We start from the raw sequence: 27769 nt of genomic DNA, 5'->3' as shown, positions 1-27769 counted from the left end.
TCCCCTCCCCAACCTGTGCACCACCACACTGCCCGCCATACGCTACGACGCCGCATCACTCCTTCCCGCCCTCGTCCGCTCTGCTGCTGGCGCTGGCCCATCGTTTTGCTTGTTTTTATATCTGACACCCGCCGCCTCGCCTCCCCAACGAGACATTACTGTACAGCCTATCCCCGCGTTAATACTGCAATAGAGCCCTGGCATCCTCCGCCGTCAGCAGCACCGCGCTCCGCCGCCTTCTCTTACCTAGACTTTCGCGTTGCTCATTGCCTCCGCCGTGGATAAGCCACCAGCCATAAAGGTACGCATATAGTACTCACTACATTTACCGCACCTGAGCTGCACCGTTTGCATTTTCCCTTACAATACTTTTTCCGGCCGCCGTGGCCCATACTCATCGCCATTTCTTCCCGTCAAACCACGCTTGTTCCCTCGGCTCACCTGGGTCTGCGCCAAATATACAGTCGCAGGGTGCGCTGACAGTTCCAACCCAGACATTAGACTCGATAAATATCCGAGCTCCACGCGTACGCGACAGGTTCCCCAGAACATACGACCTGTCCGATTCTCTGCATCATCCATGGTTGTGATCCACCATCGACTTGCGGGGCAGCGTGCACGCCATTCAACCATTCCCCAACCCATATCTGCCAACCTCTGACCCGCCCCTCTCTAACAGCCAAGCCATGTTCATGTTTAATAAGAACAACGCCGTACCGGGCTCAAGTGAGTCGTCTGTGGACTCCCTGGTCACCGTCCCACCAGCTTCGACCTCCGCTTCCGATGTTTGCCAGTCCTCGGATGCTTCATCTTACGGGGACCTACCTTCGCCTGAGCAACAAACAAGAGCCCACCTCAGCAAGAGGACCTCCGTCTTCAACCTCCGCTCGAGGAGTAACACGGCCACCTCAACCGCCTCATCCTTCGTCTCTGTCGCTTTACCCATGGCGGGACTGGAGAGTTCGTCGCACCGCACCTCGCAAGACCTCCGCCATGTGGCCAGCCAAAGTTTCTTGGAAACGCATAGAAAGAAGCAGTCGCTGTTTCGAGGAAAGAAGGGCAAGAGGCTGAGCGGCTCGCTTTCCCCGACCTTCAATATGGATGAGACTGCCGAAGCTGATACTGGAAGCAAAAGGATCTCGGTCCTAAGGAAGAACCGAAGGCATACCAATCAGTCTGAAAGCTCTTGTGAGTGCTGTACCATGTACGCATAGTGCATCCGTTATTAATATTTCCAGTTCATAACCTCAAAAACCGAATTTCCAGACCCTTCGATTTCCAACATTTGACACACACCGACCGAAACCAATTTCCCGCCTTAGAACAAGCCTCTGAAAACGATCTCGTAGCCGAATTCTGGGCGGTTCGCGCCTCACAAGCTCCCCGTCGCGACCTTACTGGTATAAAGGCTGAAGACCTACACTTGTACAACTTCTCGACGGAAAATCTGGCTTCCGAGTCACGGTCAACCTCCTCTTTGGCATTCAGGTCGCCGCCTGGCAGCCCTGAGCCGTACGAGGGGCAGCTGCCTAGCGGCTTCGCGGAAGAATCCAACGGCCAGTCGCTTCGCTTGATCAGATCAGTGGAAAGTTTCTCGAGGCCGGGAATCAACCCTCGCGCCCATCGTCATACGCAGTCGGCCAATCCACCGCCTCGGGTGTCCTCCCGTGTGGCATTGGCACCCATTCATGACGTCCCAGAAGAGGCGGTCGACAACCACGAACCCTTCCACGTTATGAGATCGCAATCCAACCGGCAGTCGGGGATGTGGGACTATTTCATCCCATTGAGCCCCACAAGCTCTCGCGGACAGCTCCCGCCTATGGCCGAGGAGTCGGAATATGTTGCGCATGCCTTCACCACTCCTGATGATTCAGCAATCCACCCCATGACCCCGCCGTTCAGTCCTGGCCTTGACCATGTCGCAGAGGAACCAGAACGATTCATCAGCCCTAGACCAGCGCCCCGACCCCCTGTCAGATCTCCCAGGTCTCCAAAGTCGCCTGCCTTTGAGTCATTTGCCTTCAGCAATCAACGATCTCCAATATCGAGATCACACAACCGGAAAAGCTCCTACACTTCTCCCAAGTCGTCCAACCAACGAAGCTCCATGATCCGCCCCATGTCCCAAATGTCGGATACCTTGGGCTCGCCTGGTGTCACCCGAAGGACCTCCGTTCGTCGGGCTTCATCATCCCGCAGGAAGTCTAATACGTGGCGGGTCATCGAAGAGTCGTGGGAGGACGATGTTGATTACATCTACGACAATGCGCTTGAAGCTGATTGTGATTTTGATTGGGACTGCACGTCTGATGGTGGATCCTTCGAGGACAGGGATCGGACACCAGAGCAACAGGATCACCAGCCTTCCTCCGCTACTAGATCGCACCACACTCGCGCGTCTTCTTCGATAGCCGAAGAAGAGCCGACTCTGCAGACGAGGTTCTTTCCGGGTCCCTTCGCTCCGTCCCTGCGAGTGCCGAGTGCCAATAATGTCCCAGAGCTAGAGTCCCGGTCGGCCGCCTCTGCTTCGACCGCTGATACCGGTGTGCGGACGCCCTCCGACTTCTTCGGTGCTCCCTCTCAGGACGAGGAAGGCTTCCACCTCAATCCTTCTCTTCTTGTGCCGCATGACTACAAAGACCAGGTCTCACGCGAGGATATGTATGATGATCTCCTTGCCGACTACGAGGGCTTTGACCGCCATTTCCCGCTGCTCGATGCAAGCCGCAGCGTTGCTAGCTCAACGCGTAGCAGCCACGTCCGCTCCAGCAAGCGCAGCTCCTATGACAGCAGCTTGATGTCTAGTGGTCAAGCGTCGGGGTCTTGGACTTCGGGTATCCGACGCTCTGCGAGCTCGTCGGGCAGCCTTCCAGAGCTGGTCCACTCCCGACGCGCTCGTCGAGATTTCAACATGATGGTTGACCATCTCTCCGAGCAGGTCGCCTCTTTCTCGGCTTTCGGCGAGGATGATACCGAAGAGAACGAAGACGATACAACCCCACCAGCACACGCTTCTCCCGATAGGACTTTCTTCACTGCTGATGACGAACCACAGCAGGATGACGATGTCCGCGCCTCGATCGAGCTGGAGGTTAGGGCCTCCCTTGAGCTTGCCCGACAAGGTTCCACTCGCTCATCTCGGGCTCCGGCCCACTACCACAAGTACGCCTCTTCAGATGGTGCAGCCAAGCTGCTCGCTTCTCCTTTGCCACCGACGCCAGAGCCGCGTCCCTCAAGATCCCACATTCGAGCAACAAGCTCAATCACTGCACTCCGAGGAAAGCGAGACCAGTATCTCAGTCTCTTTCCCACACCACCGACGCACTCGCCACTTCCTTCACCCTCTACTGCTTCCGAGAGCGCATTCAACCGCTTTTAACCGATCACATCGATCACCGGCGTCCTTTCTAGTCACTACTTTGTACTTCTACGGTGCTAAATCACCACTGCATCGCGCCCAGGTGGCCACTCGAACGACGGCCGGGCCAAACTTCGATTCTTACGATGTCAATGACTTTGCATACCCTTCATGTAGATATTCACGATCACGACGGTCGGATTGGAGCATTCTTCATTTCTGTCTCAAATCTTTCTGGGTTTCTAAGGGAAGACAAAAAAGTAGAGCTTGTTTTGGCTTTCCACGTTGGGATTTCTTTGCATTGTCTGTCACACTCTGTCTCCCAGTCAGCTTTTCCTTTGCGTCACTTTCCTATCTCAATTCTTGTGGAGTTGGACTAAAGAGCGGCGTTTAATATGAAGAGGGAAGTTGGTCCGCTCTGTTGTTGTATTCTCACGCTATACACAGCGCCGCTACTGTCACATCACTTAGCGCTTTTCCTTTGTCACAATCAGGAGGTGGCACTGTCAATAAGCAATGAGGTCGACGAGGTGGATTGAATCTTTCCACTGGTCGTTTGTCCGCAGCGGTGGAGCTAATCACCTCCCCTACAATATCATTATCTAGAGGAAATAGCAATGCCGAATTGCTCGTCTCTTGCATCATTATTATCCTACTTTTATCCCCCAACATCCTCTTCCACCGCCTTCGCTTGGATGTATTGGCCCTGTGGCTTTTCAGCCTTGTCTCCAACGGCTAACAAACTTGCAGTTCTGTACAACATCGCGTGCGAGTCAGTGAACGCCCATGGCTTGCCTTTCAACGCCAATCGATATGACACCTTCGGAGCCTCTATAAAGATCTTCAACTCCGCTCTCGCATTCGGACACTTGCAGCATGCACGACATTAGCCCAATGTTCAACGTCAACCTTTTAGCTCCTTCTACCAGCTTCGATCCGGTTCAATTTCTTCTTCAGCCTCCTGTTCTCCCTGGCGACGATCTTAGAAGAAGGCTTACTGCGGTTGCAGGGGGAAGTTTTGTCAACTTGGCAATTACACGCTGAGGCCAAACAAGATGACGTACAAGGTCTGATAGGCCAAATCAGCCCTCACTGGCCCTTTCGAGGTCTGTGACTTCTACGCCGAAATGCCAAGTTGACAAAACTTCCCCCTGCAACCACAGTAGTAGGCGTGTAGCTCCGCGCACTGGCGCGTGCTACGCCGCTCTCGTCGCTTTGTCGCCTCGTATCGTATGCATACACGCATGCCCCGTCGTCAGAGCGAAAACATATCAGCGGCCCGGATAATCTCATCGGCGCAGACTATTTTACCCTTCCCCGTGACCGCCAGTCAACAGTCAAGGTCCAAACGCAGGGGCCCTTGGGCGCATCATGCAAGTGCGAGCTCCATATGCAAGCAAGTGTTCTTTACCCGGAGGCGATCTATCCGCAGCAACACCGCACGTCAACCGATGACTAAAATGCCCCAGGGTCGACATCACGTCAAACAGCCTGAAGAGGGTGAAACAAGGTTGGCATCGATCTTTCTCAGCACTGTACTTCTACATACGTCTTCTGGGATCTTTCCTATTCTGTTATCCACGACTTGACGATCTTCGCCTCTTTCAAAGCGCAGTGATGAGGAGGCTTTTTTTCCACATTTTTTGAAGGTATGAAAAGATGCGGCAAATATTGCGGTGCGAGAACGGCTTGATATAGGGCTAATGGAAGCAGGACAACACCTTCGGCATGTGAGATGTATGGGGGCAGACTATGCGTTGGATGCAAGGCAATTCGTATTTTGAGTTGTGAGGAAGACTAGGTAGGTGTATGGTGTACTCCACCGCCCAAGAGGCCAAAGAGCTGGAGTCTGGAGACAAGAGCTCACGCGCGTCTCCGTGCGCATACGGATGCTGTTTTTGTACCGACTGCAGACGCCTCGCAATCTATGAGAGACTGGACGACAAATTCTCCATTTGGCGCCGGAGTTCCAGTGACCGGTATCGAAACGATGAGGGCTGAGCGACTTCGGCCACGTCGATGCAACACCGCCTACTAGTAATATCGGCTTTCTCTGAAATTCGCTGCTGCATTTTGTTTATTGGGGGATATGGGAAATGGGAGGATGCTGTTTGGTTGAATGGGAAAAGCGATGAAGATGGGTGGGGGAGGAGTTTATGCACCCATTCTGGGTCGATGTGGATTCCTCTTTAAGTGTGGAGAAGAGAAGGGACATCCGTATGCAGGCCAGTCGAGATGAAGCCGAAAGACCCGCATAGATGAGCTTCGTCTGGTCAAACGCCTGTACCGCCTGTTCAATACCTCATCGCCAAGGTGCGTTTCGTCGATCTTTGCAGCATTGATAACGGAACCACATCAACGATGCGAAATCGACTGCAAGCGACCCCATCCGAGGATTATCTGCAAGCCTTCAGCCCGCCTCCGAAGGTTACACAAAGACAATGCTGCACTGCACTGTACTGCATGGTTTCGCCCTACGAACGCGCGTTGGTAGATACTGAGCCGTTTTCATGTAGGACTCACGTCGCGTATGCATGCACTTCATCTCCACTACAGGTACATCTGCGTTCGATATTGAAGGTCGCCACCGCGGCTCTGAACTCCTTTTCCTGCCTCCCTCTACTTTCCGCCCTTGATGGCTGTGACAACACGCTCTCGGCCGGCGACAGGTCCATTTGCCCAGCCTCTGTCCCAGCCTCAGTCCCAGCCTCAGCGCTCTAGCACGTGCTCCCCTTCATCGTTTACGCCGCGAAGCACGTTCTCGCTCATCATCAGTACAGTATCTAGGCACGTTCTTCCTCTTCGCCCCATCCCCCCACGTCCGCCACCATCTGCACAACCAGCAAAAAGCAACCATAACTTACATCCACGCGAGCCGTCCCAACCTAGGGGAAGCGAACCCACAACATACATCCCGCCAAAAACAAATCCCATCTCGCATCGCGGAACTTCCTAGATCCTAGACAGAGCACATCGCGTATGTATCTTCATCTTGTATCACACTTGGCACGAGCACGAGCACGAGGCGCGGGACGGGATGACCAAGTGGGGGTGGGAGAAGATATAGATGTAAATATTCCGCGAACGTGCGCATAGCTTCGAGAAGGTTGGGGATTGGGTGTCTGGAAGGAGAAGCGTATCCCATGGGTGCAGATGCAAGTGGCGGGATATGATCAATTGTCGTGTCTACTCGAGCACGAGTAGTGAAGAGAGATGTGCGGAAGTGCGTTAGCATCATGCCAGATTTATGGCATTGAATAATTTGGTTCCGAAGGACAGAACCGCCTTCGTCATTAAAAGGAGGGGCGACAAAGGTCCCAGGATCCCGGGAGGGATCTCACGAGCGACCCGCCACCGCGGCTCAGGGTCCCAGATGGAGATGACATCGCAGATTCGTAGAGGCACCCCACTGTGGCAAACCTTGGAACACGCACCAACACCTGACACCGTAATAGTGGGAGAAGGGCTAGCAAGCATTACATTAGCGGCAAAGGGGTATAGCTATTCAATGACGGCGGGTAATCTATCTAAGCAAGCAAGCTTCAACATCGTCGTTATCCAAACTCACCCGCTTTCCTACCAAAAAGCCCAGACAACTGGTTGCTCTTGGCTCCTGGCTCCTGGCTCCTGGCTCCTGCTGCTGCTCTGACGCTTGCGTAGGCAAGAAGAGAACCTGACGGAGAAGCCCAGACCGTGACGCCGATGCAGCCTATATGCAAAAATCTGCGTCACTGACTTGCGAAAGTCGTATTCAGGTTGAGAGCAATCCACGATCCCACGGTTCGCACTCCGTCATCTCCTCAACCTTCACGGCGCTTTCAGTCGCCGTTGGCCTGTCCGTTGCCGTGCTCTCCGCCCATGTATCGCTGCATGTAGGATATGTAGTCGTATTTTGGTACCTTACGGTCTTCTTGCAGATCGGGGCCCTTGTGCTCAGGCATAGTGGAGATGAGATCTTCAATGATTTCATCGGGGACGAGGGAATGACGGAGGTCGAGCTCGGTAACGTAGGGCTAACTATGTGTTAGTTTCCGTACTTACGAAATTTAAGGGGAAGGAATAATGACTTACCTTGCCATCAGCGACCTCCTTGAACGACTCAAACACTTGCTCCGCAGTATTCTGATCTTCCGTTTCGTCCACCATGAACCGGATGAATTGCTCAAAGGTGACAAAGTCACGGCCGCCGCTCGTCTCCCGGAACTTCTGATGCATCTCTTCCTCGTCGTACACAAGACCTAAGCTTGCTAGCGCAGCCGAAAACTCCAGCTCTTGTAGCGAATTTGATACGTCCCGGTCAAAATGCCTGAATACCGATTCGAACTCCTCCAATTGTATGGGTGTCAGATTCGTCATGTTGCGGGCAACCATCTGGTTCTCCAGAAAGGCAAGCTTCTTTGAGACAGACGAGCGCACCAGACCCAGCTCATATTCTAGCTCATCGTAGGTATAGGTTGTAAAGTCGTTCTCCTCGATGTTGGCTTCGACGCACTGGTCATCTATCGAGGCTATTATCTTCAGGTACTGATCTAAAGGCGCAAGCGATTCGCTAATTTTCTTCGTATGTTCGAGCTGGTCCTCGACATCGCCTTCCAGACCGGATATTGATGTGGCTAGTGTGTTAAGAGCCAGTGCGAAATCGTTGGCTTTATCAGCGAACGATTTCCTAAGTGCGTTCTTGATGTCGCGTATTGTCTCGTTGATTATCTGTGAACGCCCCCGCTCGGCTTTCATAAGTCCCGCCCATGCCCTGTCTAGTGCTTCTAGGCTGAGATCTGCTGGAGGCTCGTAGGGGCGGAGACGGTATGTCGATAGCTTTGTCTTGATGTTTCCCAATAGACCAACCAGATCTGACTTCTCTGCTACCCATGCCCGCTTATTCTTGCGCTTGTACGCCGTGAACTCGGCCGACTGGTTCTTCGCATCCACGTATGAGCCATCGAAGGTAGCCTCCTCCCACCGCGTCTGCTGCTCTGCAATTTGGCGAAGGAGTTCACGCATGCGCTTTTCGAAGTTATTCTGCATTTCCCACGCCCCGTGCATGTTTTGTACAAATTTCTCGACCCGGCGACCGGCGTTCTCTACCCGCTCCATCTGCGAGAAGGCGTGGAACCAGTAGGCGATGTACGTCATGAGGGAGCGCTCGTCGGGCTTCGCAACGTCGCATACGTCCTCCACGTCGAGGAGGTCGGGGATGCCGATTTCTTTGGAGGCGATGTCAAAGGCAAGCTGCATATTGCCGCGGTGGTCGTTCTTGTCTAGGCTGTCGTAGTCGATCAGGTCGGGGCGGTGGATGTCTAGGAGGGCGCAGCTGTCGGACCGGTCAGTTGTAGCTCCCCGAAGCAGGCTGTTGTCACTCACAATGCCAGCCCGTCATTCCAGCTCGTCGAGAAGTCCCGCACCTCGACCTCGTCGTAGCATGCCGTCTTCCGCTGGCACCAGAGCAACAGCCCCTCTTTGGCGCTCAACCCCTCCTCGTTGATGTCACTAATTGTAAAGCGCAGAATCAAGGTCCATATCAAACCCAGGATAATCTTGCTGTTGCCGTCGACAACATCCTCGGCACCAATGTTTGTCATCTGGATGCCCCGCCCCTTGATGTAGTCCAGCGATTTGTTAACGTTCTCGAACTTCTGCACGCGGAGCTTCGGACGCGAGGCGTAGCGGCCGAGGGATTCATTGCTTAGGATTTCGAGGAGGTGGATGAGGGCAATCTGGGGGGGGTGGGGGGCGTCAGTACCTCAAAGGGCGGTCTGCGAATGGGATGGAAAGAGGGGTCGTTCGAATGGGGGGATGAGGGCTTGGGGGGTTACGAACGCCGTCGGACAGGTCTTTGATCAGGTCATCAATCTCGACCTCGCGGGTCTTGAGCTTGCTGTTGAGCCTGCGGCAGTGCGGTTAGCAGCGTGGTACACAGCGCGCAGAGGCAGCGGGGACGCGCACCATTTGGTGAATGTTTTCTGCTGGACTTTAACCCATTGCTGCTCGAGCGGCGCCATGCTGGAGGCTGTGCATCGGGGCTGCTCGTGTACTGCGCAGGAAACGGGGCGTGTGCGGTAGAAATAGGGCGTGGTATCGATGCTGCTTGCTGGGGGTGCGTGTGTTTTCGGCGGGCCAAACACTGGCTGACTGGCTGACTGGGGCGCAGGGCGGGGGTCCGCCGTTGTCAACCTCGTCGCCCAATATTCTCCCAGAACAACACAACCCCCCGGCGTCGAATACTGATCGCATAAATTGGCTTTCTGCTTCCCAGCAGCATGGCTGCTCAGGATGCTGAAACTGCCCTTTCACTGCCCCTTCACTGCCGTACCATGAACCTGCGATAGCTCCCATCCTTGTCCTCTCCGCCTTCCTGCTTCTTCTCAATATCCTCAACGCAGTCCTCGACCGCGCCGTCTACTGCGGCCTTCTGGGCCAGGTGCTCATCGGCATTACGTGGGGCACTCCTGGGGCAAGATGGCTCCCCACTCAGGTGGAAGATGTCGTGGTCCAATTGGGCTATCTGGGTCTGATTCTGCTCGTCTATGCAGGCGGTCTCTCTACATCGTTCAGAGCTCTCAAAGCCAATCTTCTTCTTTCCTCCGCTGTCGCCCTCACTGGCATCGCTGTCCCTATAGCCCTCTCATACTCTCTTCAGGGTCTGCTGGGCGCAACCCCCTTGCAAGCCTTCGCAGCCGGCGCAGCGCTTTGCTCAACAAGCCTTGGGACTACATTCACTGTGCTTGCCTCGAGTGGACTATCTCCCACTAGATTAGGCATCGTTCTGACAAGCGCCGCTATGATGGATGACGTCGTCGGTCTAATCATGGTTCAAGTCATTTCTAACCTAGGCGGAGACAGCATCAGTGCCATCACTGTCGTTCGCCCTGTTCTTGTCTCCGTAGCCTTCGCCGTCATCGTCCCTCTGGCATGCCGTTTCCTTGTCAAGCCTATCACTATGGTACTGAACCAATATCGCAAGACTCATCGCGATGCTCGGATCAGCAAACTGCTCAGCCTGCGAAGTGCAGCTTTCACATTCCACACGTCACTCCTTGTAGCCCTTGTAGCTGGTGCTAGTTATGCCGGTACTTCGAATCTTTTCGCAGCGTACATCGCAGGAGCAGCTATCAGTTGGTGGGATAGCGAAGTACCACATCCGAATACACACTTAGAGACGGCACAAGAGAGCGCAGTGCAGGAAAAGACGAGGGAAACCGGTCCGGCATCGGATGGCAATGCAACCTCGGAAGCGGCAGCTACCGGTGAGGACGAAGTCGATGCCCGACGGAATAGCAGACAAGGAAGTGCAGTCCAACGGAAGCCGACCGAGCATTCTGAAGAACCACTGTTAGTGGAGGACGTTACGTCAGGGTCTGCCATCTATGAACGATACTACCAGCAAGCCGTGACGCGGATCTTGCAACCGTTCTTCTTCGCATCTATTGGGTTTTCCATACCAACCACCCGCATGTTCACAGGATCCATTGTCTGGCGCGGCATTGTTTATACCATTCTCATGAGCTTTGGGAAGCTCGTCTGCGGGCTCTGGCTCGTTCGATTCTCCACGCCGCCAGTGAGGGATGCATTCCGCAAAATGCCATCTAAGATGAAACTCCCCTCCGCTCCTCACTTGTGGGGAAAGAGCAAAAACAGGAGAAGGCCGGCCGAAAATAACGCTGGGGAGTCTATACCACAAGACTCCCAGCCATCGAACGCAGCGCATGCGGTCTCACACTCGCACACCGCCTCTGTACCGAGGCCCTTCTCCCTGCATCCGCCTCTTATTCTGGCTCTTGCGATGACGGCGCGGGGCGAGATTGGTTTCCTCATATCGGCCGTTGCAGAGTCCCGGGGCGTCTTCTCACAATCTAGCCAGACGCCTGGCTCCGAATCCGACATCTTTCTCATCGTCACCTGGGCAATCGTGCTGTGTACGATTATCGGACCATTAGGTGTTGGTCTTTCGGTTCGACGAGTGAAGGTGCTCGAAGCGAGGAAGAACGGTGAGCACGAGGGCGCTGGACGGGACGTCCTCGGTGTATGGGGAGTCGAATAGACGTCTTCCCGGTATGCACACTCGGTAGAAGCTGGCCCGACAGTCCCACGTGGTAAGATCGTTCCGATCCCATATCAAGCCGCGGATCTGGTTTGAGCTTGGGGAAGCTTTGCCATGCGAGGAAGGAGACTACCTAGCACTCCTGACTGAGCTTCATAGAATGGCATTCGATACAGTTTATCCAGCATTGAAACGCGGAAGGCCGTCCGTTGGTCAGTTCTCTCTGCGTGTAAAACAAGAGGGGCACGCGATGGTGTATGAACTAGGATGCGATTGATTGGGTTGGTGTTCCGCACCACCCGTGGACACGCAAGGACGCCCAGCAGCGTGGAACCGCGGCTCGGACGGCGTAGACGCAGCCACGTCCACGGTAGCGCTGGGTGTTGACGGCTGTCATGATGCTCACGAGGGAAGAAGGTACTTTGACTGTGATGGGCGGAGAAACATGTAACCGGAAGATTGTAGCTTGTCCGGTTGCAACTTTGGACTGTTTCAGACGCCGCCTGAAACGCTGCGATGGCGAAGATCCCTACAGCCGCCCTCTCCAAGCTTTTGCCTCAATCGCCGCGCCGGCGCTGCCGCTTGTGGTTGTGTCGCGCCTGGCTGTGCTTGAAACGCGCCCGCGAATCTCTGCTTACGCCCGCCCCGTGAGATGCGCAGAATGCCAATCGAAAATTCCTCCGGCCTGTGCAGCGCGCCCGCGGGAAGCGCAGCGGCCCCGGGCGGTGGAGTCATTGGCCGCAGCGTCTTTTCTTTGACAACCTTGGAATTAGGGGGCTACGCGTCACGTGCCACTCGGCAGCGCTGCTTTGACAGGAGCCGTCACAGGCGGCGGACTCGACGAAGCTAACCCTGGCGGACGACTCCACAGCAACCCCCAGCCTCGCACGTCCACCACCACCGCTCTTCTCCCCCAGCACCACGCCTTCGCTCACGCCCGGTCTGCTGCGAGCACCTCGGCCTCGCACTGGGAATCTCTGTCTCCTCTCCATGAGGGGTGCCAGCTAGGACCTTCCGCTTGGTGCGAACATCGATTGGCCGCCCGCGCTCGCTTTCACCCACTGCTCCTCAGCGCAGCCCAACCACGCTGCACCCATTCCCACGCCAAACAGCAAAACACTCCCCGTTATCGTCGTACCGTGTGAGCCTCTCCGCCGCAGCGCGTGCTATCCTCCCCGCCGTCCCCCCGGCAGCCGTCATTGTGCCCTCGGTCCTGCAAGCCGGCCTCTCCCCCGCACTCGCTGCATCCGCCTCACCTGCTGGACTAAGCGGCACGTCGGACAGCATCTTCTGGCGCCCTAGTCGCTACCATCCCCATTGTTCGCATGACTGTCGCCGAGTAAGTATTGTGCGAATTCGAGCCGTCAGCCCACTCCGCATGCCCCTATGCAACGCCAGCTATTTCCGGCCAGGAAACCAGAGCCGCTATTTGGTCACTGCCCGCCTCTATTCACGCCTTGCAGTCATCGAGCTAATCACGGCACGCCAGAATGTATTCGCGCGATCAATTCATGAACCCCGGGCCCGCACCGCGGCCTCCCACCGACCGACCCCGCCTCAACCTTACCCCAAATACTAGCAGCAATCTGCCAGGAAACATGGCTGGCTTAAGCCTACAGTCGCCCGCATACAACAGCGGCTACAGCAGCAATAGCTCGACAACTTCACTTGTGCGGACGCAGTCGGAAAAGAGCTTGTCAACAACCTCGGTGGTGAAGGAGGGTAACGTCAAGGTCAAGGACGAGGGCCTGTTCAAATCCTTCGTCTGGGCAGACCGCTGGCTTGTCCTCCGCGAATTCGAGCTGGCCTTCTTCAAGAGCCCCAATTCTAACAAGGTGGCAAATACCATTCAGCTTCGGGATGTGCTTGGCGTTGAGCGCTCAGATACGCAGCCTCTGTCCTTCGAGATCACCCGCTCGTTGAACCCGAACAAAGGCTCGTCGCCGCCCCGTGACGGACCCACGAAGATTATCACCTGTAAAGTCGAGACCGACGACGACGTGTATTCCTGGATAGACAGCATCTATCAGCGCTGCCCCAGCATGGGCGGGGTGAGCAACCCCACCAACTTCACTCACAGAGTACACGTGGGCTTCGACCCGACGAGCGGCGCCTTTGTTGGATTGCCAGTAGAATGGGAGAAACTTCTTACCGCTTCTGCACTCACCAAGGACGACTATGCGAAAAATCCCAAGGCTGTTCTCGAGGTGCTAGAGTTCTATGCCGAAAAGCTCGTCAAACGATCCGAAGATCCTCAGCAGTATCCCAGCCTTACTCCTACTCCACCAGTGAGTGCTGGAATGGAGAAGCAGCTCGGCTATGGCGGCGGTGGAAGCTCCATTGCACCGCCGCGCCCGGCACCTCCAAATGGCTTCCCTCGAAAGGACAGCTACAGCATGTCCCGCCAAAATACCCCGCCCGGGTCTGGATACGCAACGCCGCAGGGTGGTATGCAGCAAGATCCCCGTTACGACGAACGCCGCCGAATGCAAGAGCAAGAGATGCGGGCACGTGAGCAACAGGCGCGAGACCGACAGAGAGAGAGGGAAGAGTATGAGCGACGAGAACGCGAGGATCTTGCTGCATATAACGCTTCCTTGCCGCAAAAGAAACTCCCAATGGCACAACAAGAGATCGGCGGCGCCCTCGAGGCGCGAGACTCCAGCCCATCAGGTCAGCAATCTCGCTATAACCCAAGCCGTCCAGCTCCATCCACCCCAGGTGCTCCGAGGAATCCACAACAACAACCGCCCGGTTCCCTGCGCCAGATGGCCGCTCAACGACCTGCCCCATCCGCACCGAAGCAGCAGAACGGCGGCGCTTATGGCACATCGCCGCAGTCTAAACTTCCCATGGCTCAGCAACAGCGGCCGCCGGTGCAACCAAACTCAAGGTATCAAAATTCCGCCAACCAGGTACCGCAAGCCCGGCCCGCCAATGGTCAGCCCCAGCAACAGAAGCAGTACCAAGGAGCCGCTGCACCTAAGCCGTTGAACGTCGCTACCAAGCAGCCTACAGGTGCGCCCGTGAATGATGCTGTGAAAAAGGCCGAGCAAGCTCTCACTAGCAAGAAGGAGGAGACGCCTCGCAAAGATGTGCGGATGTCGAGCATGTCTGAGAGCGAAGTCATGGCCAAGCTTCGGGAAGTCGTGTCGAAAGACAGGCCTTTGGACTCATATAACAAGCAGAAGAAGATTGGTCAGGGTGCCTCCGGATCCGTCTATGTCGCCCGCATCCGCGAAGGTGCCACCTCCCCGATGGCGCGTAGAATTCTTCAAGAGAACGGACCACGGGCCCAAGTCGCAATCAAACAGATGGATCTACGCAACCAGCCTCGCAAGGAGTTGATCGTTAACGAGATCATCGTTATGAAGGATAGCAAGCACCCTAATATCGTCAACTTCCTGGACGCGTTCCTACAAGAAGAGCAGTCAGAACTCTGGGTGGTCATGGAGTTCATGGAGGGCGGAGCTTTGACAGATGTCATCGACAACAATCCCTCAATCAGCGAAGATCAGATCGCTACCATCTGCTTAGAGGTGAGATTTTCCAATGAATGTTCAGAGAGCTAGGCTGACTGCAGAACAGACATGTAAGGGTCTGGAACACCTCCACAATCAGAACATCATCCACCGAGATATCAAGAGTGACAATGTGCTGCTCGATGGACGAGGCAATGTCAAGATTAGTAAGTCATCCTTTCGGACCCATGTTACCAGTAGCTAACACATGGACAGCTGATTTCGGTTTCTGCGCCAAGCTTACCGAACAGCGCAGCAAGCGTGCGACCATGGTAGGAACTCCGTACTGGATGGCTCCGGAGGTGGTGAAGCAGAAGGAGTATGGCAACAAGGTCGACATCTGGTCATTGGGCATTATGGCGATCGAGATGATCGAGTCGGAGCCGCCGTACTTGAACGAGGAACCGCTCAAGGCCCTGTACCTCATCGCCACCAATGGCACTCCCCGCCTAAAGAAGCCAGACAAGCTGTCCAAGGAGCTCAAGGCCTTCCTCTCCGTCTGCTTGTGTGTGGATGTCAAATCGAGAGCTAGCGCCACGGAGCTGATGAGCCACGATTTCCTTAAAAGTGGATGCAGCTTGGCTAGCCTAGCGCAGCTGCTCAACTTTAGGAAGAACGGAAGTCACTAGAAGAAGTTTTCCAGAGCTTTTATCCAACGTTTCCGCTTTTGGACTTGATCGATACCCTTTCCATACATACACTTCGCTCGACATTTCTTCGTACCTAGGCATTGCGCAACAGGCAGGCGAGCAGGCGGGCATCTTGGCAGCGCGGATTCCAAGACTTTTACTTTGCGTTCCGCACATGGATTGGGGAAAGGGGGCGAGCGACCGCGGCGGGACTTGCATCATTGTCTGGGCATCTTTCTCTCGCGATCACGGCTGGCTTTGACTTTGGATACCGGGGGCTTCACGTCCTCCCTGACGATCCTTCGCAGTGGATAGACTCTCGTTCATGCTACGACACGCGCTACGCTTTCAGATCTCGATCGTTCCAGGCACCGGCTGGAACTGGACGGCGAGCAAAGGCGTCGACTTTGGCATTATGGATAATGAGAATAGATCAATGAACGAAAAGTACCTTAAGAGCGTCGGGGCCGCTGGAGAGAGGTGATGCCGCCCGGGGGGTTTCCGCTACGGTTAATGGATATTGACTGTGGCCTCTTTAATTCTTGCTGTCTATTCTTTGATTGAGGGAGCTGATTGGTCTAACATGTACTATTTGCGCTCTCGTACGGGATGCGCTTGCTTGAATGCATAGAGGCGAATAGACTTTGTATGGTCTTTCTAGCACTCGAGTACATGGCTACGCAAGCCGGTCTGGAGCCGTTTGCTTCCGTCGCCTACTGCTACTAGATAATTACTTTTTTCCTGACGGGTATTTCAAATATTTGAGTGCTCGGGATATCGTGTACGCAAGTGTTTTACCTGATCTTCGAGGCCGCGTAAGGCGACAGCCTTGTGGAGGGTGGATGTGTGAGAGCCGAGCCGGGAAGAAGGGCTTCCGTACGCCACGCTGGTGAGGGGTCTGCGCATATCTGCCTTTTTTTTCCTCGATCGCATTTGTTTGCCTAGAGTTGACGGATAACTTGGGTTTGGAGAGGCAGGTTGCTTGGGGTCCTAGGTAGACAGGGCGCAACGATATTGCAGGATAGCTGTGATGATTGAAACCTAGCCTAGGTATCTTATCGTTTCATGAGAAGAAGTAGGGGCGTGTATATATCAAAGTCTATACGTTTCTACTAACTTCCAAGTACGGCGTTTTTCATCCTATCTGTCTCCAGGGCTCCCGAGGTCTCTACTAATGGTTTTTTTGTGCTAAGCCTGTTATGTCATGGGCAGCCTTTCTGTCTGGGGCAGCGCGCTTCCCCACTTCTCTTCCTTCATCAGCATATCGTAACCGTCGTTGCACTCAAGGCAAACCCCTTTCTTCGTTCCCTTATACATCAAGATGTCAACGGAATCGCGGTTGGAGAGCTCGCGATCTCTGGGACGTCACCGGCACGGCTGAGGCATGAACTTCGTTCCGAGGCTCCGCACAAGGCGACAGGCAAGTATTGAGTAGCACAAGGCTCGAAATACGCTCCTGTAAGTGGTTGAGTATTTTGATCACTGCGGAAATGTACAGCTTACCCAGCATTTACACAGCCCCCACAGTCTTATCAGCCGGCTGACTTGCGTGCCTCGCGACAAGGATTCGAAAGTGATATAACACTTTCTCCTTGCTCCTTCAAGCATTCCCAGATTCCGCCCCCTCTCGTCTCATGGATTTTGTGCCCCTGGGGCACCCACCAGCGAAATGGTGCTAGAGGCTCTCGCTGCAGTTGGCCTCGCCAGCAACATCGTTCAATTCGTCCAATTCGGCTGCGAGGTCATATCCACGACGCTGAACCTTGATAACAGCGCTGATAAGGTCGCAAACCGGCACAATGAGATCCAGGTGATTGCGAAGTCGCTCAAAGAGCACTGCGTCGCTCTGACTACAGCTCAAACGTCGAATCAAAGCCTTCGGGATCTGGCAAAGCACAGCTCCGACGTAGCTAACGAATTGGCATCCACGGTTGCGAAGATCAACAAGGACGTTACGAATGGAAATTCGACGAAGTCGAGGTATCGCCGGTTTTTGCAGGCGTCGAAATCGATCATCAAGCGAGGGGACATTGCTAAACTACAGTCACGGCTAGAGTCACTTCGTGACCAGTTGGAGCTTCATTTGATATCGGAAACAAGGTAAAGCCATTTCGCTCTTCCTATGGAACAAATGCATCTTTCCGTCCTTGCTCCGAGGGTTGACTAACGCGCGGTTCCAGAGAGCATCAGCTAGACACGGCAATGGCACTGGAAGCCCTACGAAAGTCCAATGTCAATCAGGACCTTACATACAACACCAAGTTTGCTACGCTCGCTCTCAAGCTGGATGGAATTCACCATGAACTTTCTCAGGTTACTGCTTGCGTTTCTCTGAAGAAGCTTGAAAATCCCGTGAAGCAATTCAAGGAGGGCTTCCAAGGAATAACAGACAATATCACAAGGGCCACAGCTATACTAGGAAGCTTGCATTATGAAAGTATGCAGGCTCGGCACGACGCTGTCCGCGATGCACACAAGAGGACCTTCGAATGGATTTTCTCAGCCAATGGACAATCAAGTGAAGACTCGCGCTCCAAGACATTCTTCTTGCCATGGCTTCAGCACGGGCAGGGTATCTTTTGGATAACTGGGAAACCTGGTAGGTTCTCTGTTTTCTGCTCGTAGTCTCTCACGACCTGTGACTAAGACCGCAGTGGTAGGTTCCGGCAAATCTACCCTAATGAAGTATCTAGAGGACCACACGCAAACTATCCAAGCACTTCAGGAGTGGGCAGCCCCTAAGCATCTCGCATTTGCGAGCTTCTACTTTTGGAACGCAGGGACTCAGATGCAAAAATCCCTGCGAGGCCTCTTGCAGTCTCTTCTTTATCACATATTGCGGAGCTGTCCCAAGCTTATGCAATCCTTATGCCCGAGTAGATGGGGAGCGCACATACCTTCCGCCAAGTTGTCCGCTCTTTGGAAAGTCTCCGAGCTTCGCGAGGCCTTCAAAGCACTGAAGCACCATATATCCTCAGTTTCGACAAAATTCTATTTTCACGTGGACGGCCTAGACGAGTACGAAGGCGATCATTACGATGTTATCCAAGTTCTGCAAGAGCTTTCGGAGTGCTCAGACGTGAAGCTCTGTCTTTCAAGTCGACCTTGGAACTGCTTTCAGGATACGCTTGGAGAGGTCGCTGATAAAACGAGCATGCTTCGTTTGCATGAGCTAACAGCACAAGATATAGAGCTGTTTGCATACGAAAACATGCTTCTGCACAACCGACGGTTGAACAACCGCCGCGCAATCTTCGATGAGCTTGTTCACGAGATCAGGACCCGAGCGCAAGGCGTCTTCCTTTGGGTCTGTCTCGTAGTGCATTCCCTCCGCGAAGGTTTAGTCAACGATGACCCAATAGGGATACTTCGTAGGCGACTGGAGGGGTTACCCACAGATCTAGAAGCCTTTTTCGAACACATACTCAATTCTGTCGACGCAGTGTATCAGGATCAAATGGCTCGCGTGTTCCTCGCGGCGCTCACGACTAAGAATCCTCTGTCGGTAATGCATTACTCCTTCTTGGACGAAGACCCCGAGTTTTGCCTGGCCACAGACTTTTCAAACCTCAGTGACGAAGAGGTACGCTGGCGGGTCGAGCAAACTGAAAGGCGTCTGAATGGACGCTACAAAGGCCTCCTGGAACCGTACAAAAAAGGGGATATCCTTCAACCTGGCGATCCTATCTTCTTTCTTCACTTAACCGTTCGAGATTTCCTCCGATCACCCCAAATCCAAAAAATGCTGCTAGATCGAGCGCCTGCAGCTTACGATGCTTACGTCACGATCGGCCTTACTCTCGTAGCGGAGATCAAGTACGTCAAATCACCTAGTCTCTATGAGAACTGGACAACTCTCCTGGTGGACTTTTTCGAGGTGCTGCGAGATGCCAAACGACCCGATGTTGAGTACCTTGTCGTGGATCAGATGGAGCTCATAACGCGACGTTATGCCGCCCTTGGGTTCACCAGCCCTTTGGTGGAAATTTCTGCCAGGCTTGGCTTTGCCGTGATCGCTGTCCATATCGGCAGGATTGACTACATCAAACATCGACTCGCGAAAGATCCAAAAGAGGTCGATATGAACGCCTTGCTTTTCCACGCAATCCAATGCCCTCCGTTTTTTGACTCCGAAGAAGAACACTCTTGCGGTGGCATGTATTGGCTTGAAAGTGACTGCAGCTATGCGAAATCAGCGGAATGCAGTCCTCTGCTTTACGTTGTGAAGTTTCTCCTTGACAATGGAGCCGATGCGAACTGCACCGTAAACGGGGATACCAATTGGAGACTTTTTCTTAGGCGCTTTCTAGGATCAATAAGCAAGGGTCCCTACCACAAGAAGCACGAGGACACCACCTGGCATGACGTCTTCAAACTTTTTCTTGATCATGGAGCCGATATCGGCGGTCAGACCGACATTTGGATCGAGTTCATTCATAATCGGAACCCCTTGGCACCGCTGGGTTTTGATGGAGCGTGTTCTACGGTATTCGAGACGCTGCTGCAATACGGATTGAAACCCGACGCGCGGGTTGATGGGCTTAGCGTTTGGGAGACTCTGATAAGCACTTCAGTCTTTCCTTATACAGCTTCGCCATGCGAGACTCTTACGCCTGGCCAGCGGAAGCTGATGGAAGCTTTTCTCAGTGTCACCACAAAACCCGAATATCTTCTCACCGAGACCAGCTGTCACAAAGGTGGTGTTGTATGGCTACGCTGGGCACTCAACAGTCTCCAAAACGACAAGGTCTTCGAACAAACCAAGATTTTCGAGCTCCTGTTACAATGCGGTGTTGATCCCAACAGGCAAATGGGGTGCAACACTTTTTGGGAGCTTGTACTCGAGTCAATACACGGGGGCATCGGTCAAGACTCGTGCGACCACCGATTTCAAGCGTACCAGGACCTCATCATTCTCTTCCTGCGCCACCGTGCAGATCCACACTGTGCAAAGCTTCATAAATTGGTGGGATGGCATGAAGGCGTCGCGTGTGTTGGCGCATTCTCTCCCGGCGCCGTTCACTCAATCCGCGGGATCCTGTCAAAAGAGATGGAAGACGCCCCTTCGAGAAAAGGGTCCACGGAATCGTCACATGTATCAGCTACCGCACCTTGCCTTAGCCCTTAAGGTAGACTCCAACCTAATGGTTTGCGGTCACGCTCCAAGCGATGGCAATTTTCCATAGCGCCTAGCAGGTGCAGCTACCGTAACGCAAACAACGTTTGAGGCAAGGCAGCAACAGAAGAGAAGGAGAACGCATGATATGAGGAACACAACAAGAACAAAGAGGGACCGGTATTGACGTTGGTAGGGTTATAGGCTTGAGATTTATTCATGCTCGAAAAGATCACGAATTGGGATGCAAGCGATCCCGTTCCTATTTTGGAGGAATACATAGGCGCGGAATTATCGATTGAGGACGTACCCTTTGTAGCACCGTAATTGTTCGAACTTCCTCCTCAAGCTAGTCGAATCTCGTTCTAGAATATGCCGATCGGCCAAGAGTACCTAGGTAAGCCTCATCCTAAAGTCCAGATCCCCTTAGCCGCTTTTATAGCACGGCGCCAAGAAATGAAGCATCTCGTAGCGGAACCTCTGGATCGGGGCGATTGGCCATATCCATCCGAGACAAATGCACCTCCAATACCTCGCAATCTGGTTGATCCCGAGGATCTGACTGGCGAACCCTTCTCGCACGAGTCGGCCCCTGTTTTATACTGCCGCCCCCAATTTTGCACATTAAGCGGCCGGACGAAGCACAGCCCGGCGGGACGCCTTACACAACCTCAACTTCGAACCGCAGACTTCCCTAGATCTCCTCCGTGGAGCATTCACGTAACCCCTCTTCTCTCTCTCTCTTCCCTCTCATGCTACAACAATGATCTCCCTTCTCCTTCTCCTCTCTCCTGCACTCGCGCTAGCAGCACGCTCCTGCTACTCCCGCAACGGCACCCTAATTGACTCGCCCGCGTACCAGGCCTGCAACAACGACACCTCGCACGACTCCGTCTGCTGCGGCATCAACCACTCCGGCGCGGGAGACACGGGCGTCGCAGACGATACATGCGAGACGAATGGACTATGCCAGAACTGGGCTGGAGATGATGGAACCGGCGATCCGCCGATGCTGTGGTGGAGGCAGGGTTGTACGGATCCTACGTGGGCGAGCCCATATTGCTTGAAGGATGTTTGTAATTTCGGGCTGGTAAGTGCGTGCGGATGGTGGAAGCGGAAGGGAAAGGGGAACGTGGGACTGACTTGACGGGATAAATAGTGGCAGAATGACAATGCGCCTGTGCAGAAATGCGGTGATAACCAGTGGTGCTGCGGCGACGCGAATTGCTGCAGTATAACGACGAGCGTGTTCGCGCTCGCTGCAACCGTCGGACCGACATCGGCATCGACATCAGCATCGGCTTCTCTACCTACTTCTGCTCCAGCCACAACGACCCCTCCCACATCCACGCCTACGTCTACATCGCCACCCGCACCCGCCAACAATATCCTCACCACAGGAGCAAAGGTCGGCGCCGGGCTCGGTGTCGGCCTAGGTGTCATCATGCTCGGCATCATCGTCGTTCTCGGGTTGAAGCTAAGGCGAAAGAGGAAAACGGCCGATATACCGCCGCAGAATGGAGGAGCGGGCGAGAAACAGAGCGCGACGGTGTATGGATATCACCCTGTGTCGCCTCCGCCGGCGGAATTGCATGGGCAAGCCCTTGCTGCGGAGATCGGTGCGGAGCGGCAGAGAGCGGAGTTGGATGGGGATAGGGATGGAGCGGGAAGGAGGTGAGAAGGTTGGTTTGGAGAGAGATAGGAAGAGATTCTAGGGGATAATGTGATGACGTGTAATGTCAGTTATTTGTTTTATGAAGTGGAAAGAATTGGAAGTTGGATGGAAGAAGCTACCTTAAGGGGAGATCAGTATCTCGCCGGGCGTCCGAGACGGCTGATGCGCCTGAGTCCGCATTTTCGCCTGCCTTCCGGACGCGCCAGGGCCAGTGAAGTGGTGCAAATAGATAACAAAACCCAGAGACTGGTCGGTCGCGTAAAACTCCAGTGCATCTCCGAAAGCGGCCTTTATTTTGCCGCATACTTCTCATATGATAGTAGCCTCTAGTGAGAGGAGAAAAGAGAGAAAAAGTAGTGGAAGCCTGTCGACCCCGGAAAGCGGAAGGTGCAATGTGCATTGCCAGCCCCAGTCCATATAGGCTGAGAGTAGATGCGACAGCCTGTAGCCAGTTGCGTGAGAGCCGCCCACAGAAAGGGAACCAAATCTGCAGTTGGTACCGGTTAGAGGCTCCTGGAAGTGGCTTTCCGTACCCACACCTAGTTCTGACGGTAAAGAGAATGTATTTATGGATGCCGATGAAAAGACTTCGCTCTTCTCTTTACTTGCAAGTCTCCATCCAAGGTGCTCAGGTTTTTCAATCAATGATCCGCTTAACGCGGGCGTTGTGTTCCGGAAGTAACATCGCAACGGAGTATCGACTGCGCGAATTACGAAGGGCGTCTCTCCTGCAAGGAGTGCATTGGATGCAAGCGGGAGAGACATTCCTTCACGGCCCGCTCCTCAAAGTCTTCAGGCCTGAAAAACACGCGGAATTCGACAGTCTCCTGTCATACACAGGGACGAAAGCATCGTCTCTAAGAACACGGCAGGTTGGGCAGCTCGTCGGGACCTAGGATATTGCTCGTTGTAATCGGTTCAAGAGGCGTTCTCAGCGACAACCGGTTGTCGGGAGCTCAAACTAGCGTTCTCTTCCCTGGAAACATGCGCCATCGCCTCGTCAATAGGTATCGCAGAGGACTGTCGCGGAGGTGGATCGGGTGGAAAATTACCAAGGGAAGAGGGGCCTTGCGCAAAAGGGTTGTCTTCGCTCCCTGACGTAGCTTTAGTGTCAAAGACCATAATTGATGAACGCGGTGTGTTACTGACAAGAGTAGTCAAATTGGGGTGAAGGTTGACTGTCCTGACAGATGATATGAGTCATGAAAGGTGTCGATTTCGAGCTCTTACGTCAACTACGCACGAACCCCGAACTCAACATCCCGTCGAAGGGACCCCGAAGAGCCAAGTCATTGCCAACCATCTAGCGCGTCTCTCACTCAGACCCATTCGTAACGCCGCACCCACCTCTCTTGCGCGAGCCCGTTGCTTGGGACTGACCATGCCTAACAGCGACTGCTGCTCAACTGAATGTGGGATAGTAAGAACGGTACCATCCGTGGGCGATTGTGAAGGAGTTTCAACGAACGCCCATTTTCGCAGGCCGTCAGCGCGCAGCGTGTGTGCATTGGCGAGTGCCCACCAAAAGAGCCGACTCAGAGGTTCTCGACGCTCGAAGAATTCCGCATCGAAAGCATCGGTACCCATTGAGGCCGCTCGAACGAACTGCAAGTAGGATTTCAATGCTCGAATGGCGTCGTTCGCCCGGCAATCTGTAAGCTGCCTATTGTCGGTCCAGATCAGGGAGGAGTGATAGGGCTGCGAGACGTGTCGGACGTTCCCCAGGTCGCCCAGAAGCCATCGCGAATCGTCTTGGACGAAGATGTTGCTTGGTTTGATATCATCGTGGCAGAAGTTGGCGCTGTGCATGCTCTCGAGAGTGCGGAGTAGGCGGTTGAAAGTCGGACGATATAACGCGTCGACGTCGCGGAAACTCGAGGGGTTTGGGCGTCCTTTCACGGTTTTTGCAAGCGTGTTTAAGTTACCGCCGGCGACTAGCGGCGTTACAAGATGCCACGCGGGAGGCGATGTAGGTGACGAGCTTGCCATAAAATATGCCTCTACGGGCAGGAACCCCGTGGAATTCGCGTCGCCGTTGAAGCAGGACTTGTAGGATGTCGAAAGGCTAGAGCCACCGAAATATACTGAAGCGGGTATTTCCGTGGGCCATTTCTCGTTCGCGGACATAGGAGCACAGTTCCGGAAGGGGCTTTTCCCAGGAGCAAATGTCTTGATGACAGTATCGTTGTAGGTGAAGGTGGTGCCTTCCCAACCCGATCCCAAGACTCTCCACGCAGGCCGGTTCGATAGCAGATATTGTTGGAACTGTGCGTCTTCATCGTCCAGGCGGTGCAGGTGCGCACGAGGTTCTTCGAAGTCGGGGTTGAAGATTGTCGGAGAGTATTTCGTGGCGAGAGCATTGTGGTAGATGAAATAGAGTCGCTGCTGCTGGATAAGGCATATTATAAGGATGACTAGAACAAGACGATATTGTAGGAAATGCAGAGGCCGTGACGGACGCCAAACGAGCCGTTGAGGTGGTGACCCCATGGGAGCTCTTGAACGCCTGGAAGAGGTTGCGAAGGGTTTATGGCGGGGAGAGCGCACAAAAGGCAAGAGCGGCCCATCGTAGTGTCTTCAAGAATTCCTACCGTGACTATTTCAAGGCAGTGCGCACACGCGCCATCCGGGGATGCCGCGTTGCCGAGTGCGTTGTTCGATGCCGTGGTGTGACTCGTTTTGACGACAGGTACGAACGGTGCCTGAATGGCATCCAAGGAAGCCATGACATCATGACCCGTTGCGATAGACCATTGACAGCATCGGCGAGCCTTGTGCGAATCCGAAAACAAGGCCGCAAGACTCTTGGGACCTGACAAGCGAGTCCACTCGCACAGTCTCAGCCGCGAGCTAATTAAACTGTTGGAGGCGGTGCCATGCCGTTATCCGAGGAGGACGAATCCGCGGCACTGGACCGGCGGGCTTTAAGCGTCAAAGGGGAGCAATCGCGCGGTGGGACGAAGGCGGCCGAGGAATGGTGTTACAAAGTTCGATGGGGAGCAGCGGTGGCTGGAGTGAGGAATGATAGGGAGCGATGAGGACCCGTTTCGGAGCAGTGTCCGTCCCCGTCATCATCCTGCCCCGGGTTTGACGGGGAGACGCACCTGAGTGCAACTCCCTGTCGTAGGCTTCCTGATTCCATGGGCAAATAAACAGATGGTATGAGTGTGGGCATACATCTCCAAGCTCTTCAATCAGGGCGAACCGTGGCGTCCTCAGGTGATTGCAGCCCGCCAGTTGCGCTGGCTATTCTTCAGCCTCGTTGCGAGTATGCGCCGGGGATCGGGCCATTACCTCCACTGTCGTATGTTCTCTCGTATCGAGAGCCTTATAAGAGCGTCTATGATGATTGCGACGGGAGGCAGAAAACCAACGGCCTGCTCCACTCCGTGGGAATCGAGGGAAATGCGCTTCTTCAAGACGAACGACAGCTCCGAGCTGAACAATCAGCTTCTCGACATCGACCCTTCGGATGCGGATGCCATACGGTCCCTCCTCGTAAGAGGTGCAGATCGGAATACGAAACGCAAGAATGGCAAGTCTAGTCCCCTCGTCAGCGCCGCAGCCGTGGGTTGCATTCCTTCGCTGAAGGTACTTCTCGACCATGGCGCAAAGATCGATCAAGTCGGTGGACCTGTGAACCACGAGACGGCTCTTAATGCAGCTGTTTTCACCGGCTCCCTGGACGCTGCCGACTATTTACTTGACCGCGGTGCAAACATCGAGGGCGTCCTGCATATGCGTCCGATCCATTCTGCCCTCAAAACCAAGAACATCGTAATGCTCCATCATCTCTTGGAAAGAGGTGCCAATGCAGATGGGACTAATGTGCTCGGAGTCCGTCCAATCATGCAACTTGTGCGAGAAGAGATCGGCGGTTGCCATAGTCTGCGCAAGCCCCCGAAGGAGACCTGCAAAACATGCCGGAATCGCTGGGAAACGCTCGCGTGCATGGTACTGCTGCGGAAATATGGAGCAAGGGCCATAGTTTATGATACCGGAACGACCCCCGACGCTGTCTACGCGGATATCATTGCGTACTGGGACCGGTGGGCAGAACGAGGAAGGCGTGCCGGTGAGTGGCTAGCGGAGAACACTCTTGGAGACCCGACGATACAGACACTCATGGCATGGGGTTTCTTTGGAGTTCTGGGTAGCGTGGGCATTCCCACTCCTGCCCAGTCACTGATGGGGCTTATGGGGGGTCCAGAATTCAAAGACGTGAGCTCTATCTCTTGTTAGCCTTTGGAAGGCATGCACATACTAACCACTCCATAATAGAAACAGGGGCGCCCTCTCTTCCTATGATCGAGCTAATGAACCGACCGGCACCAGACTGACACAAGGTGAGGTGAGAAAAGATGATGTATAACGATCGAGGAGGCATGGCAGAAGTGCAATTTGTAGCCAATTTGGAGACGTCGGATGGTCTGGGTACCACGAGGCTTCAAAATTGTATAAAGCGTAGTCGGCCACGGCGGAGGGTTAGTTTGCGTTGAGATTTTTATTGTGGAAGGGTGGGTTCGGAATTGAAATGATGTTTCCTTTCAAAACGACGCGTGTAATCCCGAGCCATCTCCGTGTGTTTCCCAGCCTCGCAACTCTCATGATAATCACCAGAAGTGTTCTTCAACCCTCGCTTTGGAGATGGAATCGACTCTTTGGGAACCGTATGGAAATCGCTTTTTCCCCGGCTTGTCGGTCTGCAGGCCATATTGTGATTCCGGAGATTACCGCAGTTTGAAACCGGCGAAGCAATGCGGCAAGGCCCCCAACAAAAGCCCGATCAGCTGGCTCGCCTTACCCACCACCAACTCCGAAGCGTACAGCTCACCTGACGTCCCTAAGGAATCGACGGCACTTGGGGAGAGAGTTACCGAGCGGCGCGGGCGATCTAAGGGCGTAAAGCTTTCTTTCTACGCCGCTCGGGAGAGTTATGCTTATTCTGACCACTGGAACGTTTGGTCAGCTTCTTGACCTACCCTGGCCGAACTTATTGCAAGAAATAGACGCACTTCTGGATGCTCGCGAAGGATTTCAGGCTCTGGAAGCCATGCCTGTATACCCTGTCTCTCGGACCCCATTCCGGACCCTAAACTATGCAGCGTCCTTCCTGAGACTGAAGCCGGCACTTGGAACCTGTCTTCGCCCAACGGTCCATGAACGAAAAGTGGTTGCGGTTTCTTTGCTATACCCTCCGGCAATCGCAAAGGCCTGCGTTGGCTACCATATGTTCGTCTCGTCCAAGCCATGGCTGTAGATGGGTATTTGGGTTCTCGACGACCTCTCCCCACTTTTCAAGCGCTAACGGTCCACAGTGCATACTGCGGAATCTATGTTTCAACCACCCTTATGCAGGAACCTAGTCAAGTGCCATGTTTCACGCGGAGTTTAAATCGTCATTCGGGATCACCATCCTCCCATGCTCA

General features: G+C 54.2%; 10 protein-coding genes across 10 annotated transcripts; 8 read left to right on the top strand and 2 right to left on the bottom strand.

The window, feature by feature from the left end:
• The first annotated feature begins 540 nt into the window (after positions 1-540).
• On the top strand, positions 541-3588 carry BU26DRAFT_238730 (uncharacterized protein). The gene is made up of 2 exons (XM_033820979.1): positions 541-1188; positions 1239-3588. Exons 1-2 carry the CDS (start codon positions 687-689, stop codon positions 3380-3382), a joined length of 2646 nt encoding a protein of 881 aa, XP_033675316.1. The 5' UTR covers positions 541-686; the 3' UTR covers positions 3383-3588.
• A 911-nt stretch (positions 3589-4499) lies between these two features.
• Positions 4500-5197, top strand: BU26DRAFT_238487 (uncharacterized protein). The gene is made up of 2 exons (XM_033820978.1): positions 4500-5010; positions 5075-5197. Exon 1 carries the CDS (start codon positions 4594-4596, stop codon positions 4948-4950), a length of 357 nt encoding a protein of 118 aa, XP_033675315.1. The 5' UTR covers positions 4500-4593; the 3' UTR covers positions 4951-5010; positions 5075-5197.
• A 1620-nt stretch (positions 5198-6817) lies between these two features.
• BU26DRAFT_611744 (alpha-actinin-2) lies at positions 6818-9360 on the bottom strand (the record flags this gene model as incomplete). Its single annotated transcript, XM_033836083.1, has 5 exons — positions 6818-7374; positions 7433-8672; positions 8723-9075; positions 9179-9245; positions 9305-9360. 5 exons carry the CDS (start codon positions 9358-9360, stop codon positions 7180-7182), a joined length of 1911 nt encoding a protein of 636 aa, XP_033675314.1. The 3' UTR covers positions 6818-7179.
• A 284-nt stretch (positions 9361-9644) lies between these two features.
• On the top strand, positions 9645-11399 carry BU26DRAFT_442958 (Sodium/hydrogen exchanger; the record flags this gene model as incomplete). Its single annotated transcript, XM_033824528.1, has 1 exon — positions 9645-11399. A coding segment is annotated over one exon (1755 nt), but the record flags the coding sequence as incomplete, so codon positions are not given.
• Positions 11400-12717: 1318 nt separating this feature from the next.
• On the top strand, positions 12718-15712 carry BU26DRAFT_238448 (serine/threonine-protein kinase-like protein CLA4). The gene is made up of 3 exons (XM_033820977.1): positions 12718-14938; positions 14988-15087; positions 15137-15712. The coding sequence occupies exons 1-3, from the start codon at positions 12890-12892 to the stop codon at positions 15547-15549; spliced, it is 2562 nt and encodes an 853-aa protein (XP_033675312.1). The 5' UTR covers positions 12718-12889; the 3' UTR covers positions 15550-15712.
• A 1417-nt stretch (positions 15713-17129) lies between these two features.
• BU26DRAFT_238182 (uncharacterized protein) lies at positions 17130-21081 on the top strand. Its single transcript, XM_033820973.1, has 3 exons — positions 17130-17649; positions 17730-18148; positions 18210-21081. The coding sequence occupies exons 1-3, from the start codon at positions 17219-17221 to the stop codon at positions 20675-20677; spliced, it is 3318 nt and encodes a 1105-aa protein (XP_033675311.1). The 5' UTR covers positions 17130-17218; the 3' UTR covers positions 20678-21081.
• On the top strand, positions 21054-22574 carry BU26DRAFT_238339 (uncharacterized protein). The gene is made up of 3 exons (XM_033820975.1): positions 21054-21755; positions 21825-22386; positions 22460-22574. The coding sequence occupies exons 1-2, from the start codon at positions 21429-21431 to the stop codon at positions 22341-22343; spliced, it is 846 nt and encodes a 281-aa protein (XP_033675310.1). The 5' UTR covers positions 21054-21428; the 3' UTR covers positions 22344-22386; positions 22460-22574.
• BU26DRAFT_238285 (uncharacterized protein) lies at positions 22398-23415 on the top strand. Its single transcript, XM_033820974.1, has 2 exons — positions 22398-22403; positions 22466-23415. Exon 2 carries the CDS (start codon positions 22733-22735, stop codon positions 23234-23236), a length of 504 nt encoding a protein of 167 aa, XP_033675309.1. The 5' UTR covers positions 22398-22403; positions 22466-22732; the 3' UTR covers positions 23237-23415.
• On the bottom strand, positions 23400-25180 carry BU26DRAFT_238175 (uncharacterized protein). Its single transcript, XM_033820972.1, has 3 exons — positions 23571-25180; positions 23490-23518; positions 23400-23434 (listed from the first exon to the last, which is right to left on the bottom strand). The coding sequence occupies exon 1, from the start codon at positions 24828-24830 to the stop codon at positions 23595-23597; it is 1236 nt and encodes a 411-aa protein (XP_033675308.1). The 5' UTR covers positions 24831-25180; the 3' UTR covers positions 23400-23434; positions 23490-23518; positions 23571-23594.
• A 278-nt stretch (positions 25181-25458) lies between these two features.
• On the top strand, positions 25459-27071 carry BU26DRAFT_526096 (ankyrin). The gene is made up of 2 exons (XM_033830665.1): positions 25459-25582; positions 25635-27071. Exon 2 carries the CDS (start codon positions 25683-25685, stop codon positions 26580-26582), a length of 900 nt encoding a protein of 299 aa, XP_033675307.1. The 5' UTR covers positions 25459-25582; positions 25635-25682; the 3' UTR covers positions 26583-27071.
• The last annotated feature ends 698 nt before the right edge of the window (positions 27072-27769 follow it).

Source organism: Trematosphaeria pertusa (assembly GCF_010094035.1).
Source record: "Trematosphaeria pertusa strain CBS 122368 unplaced genomic scaffold BU26scaffold_32, whole genome shotgun sequence".
Classification (NCBI taxonomy): Eukaryota; Fungi; Ascomycota; class Dothideomycetes; order Pleosporales; family Trematosphaeriaceae; genus Trematosphaeria; species Trematosphaeria pertusa.
Note: the sequence above shows the minus strand (reverse complement) of the source record. Positions and strands in the feature narration are given on the sequence as shown.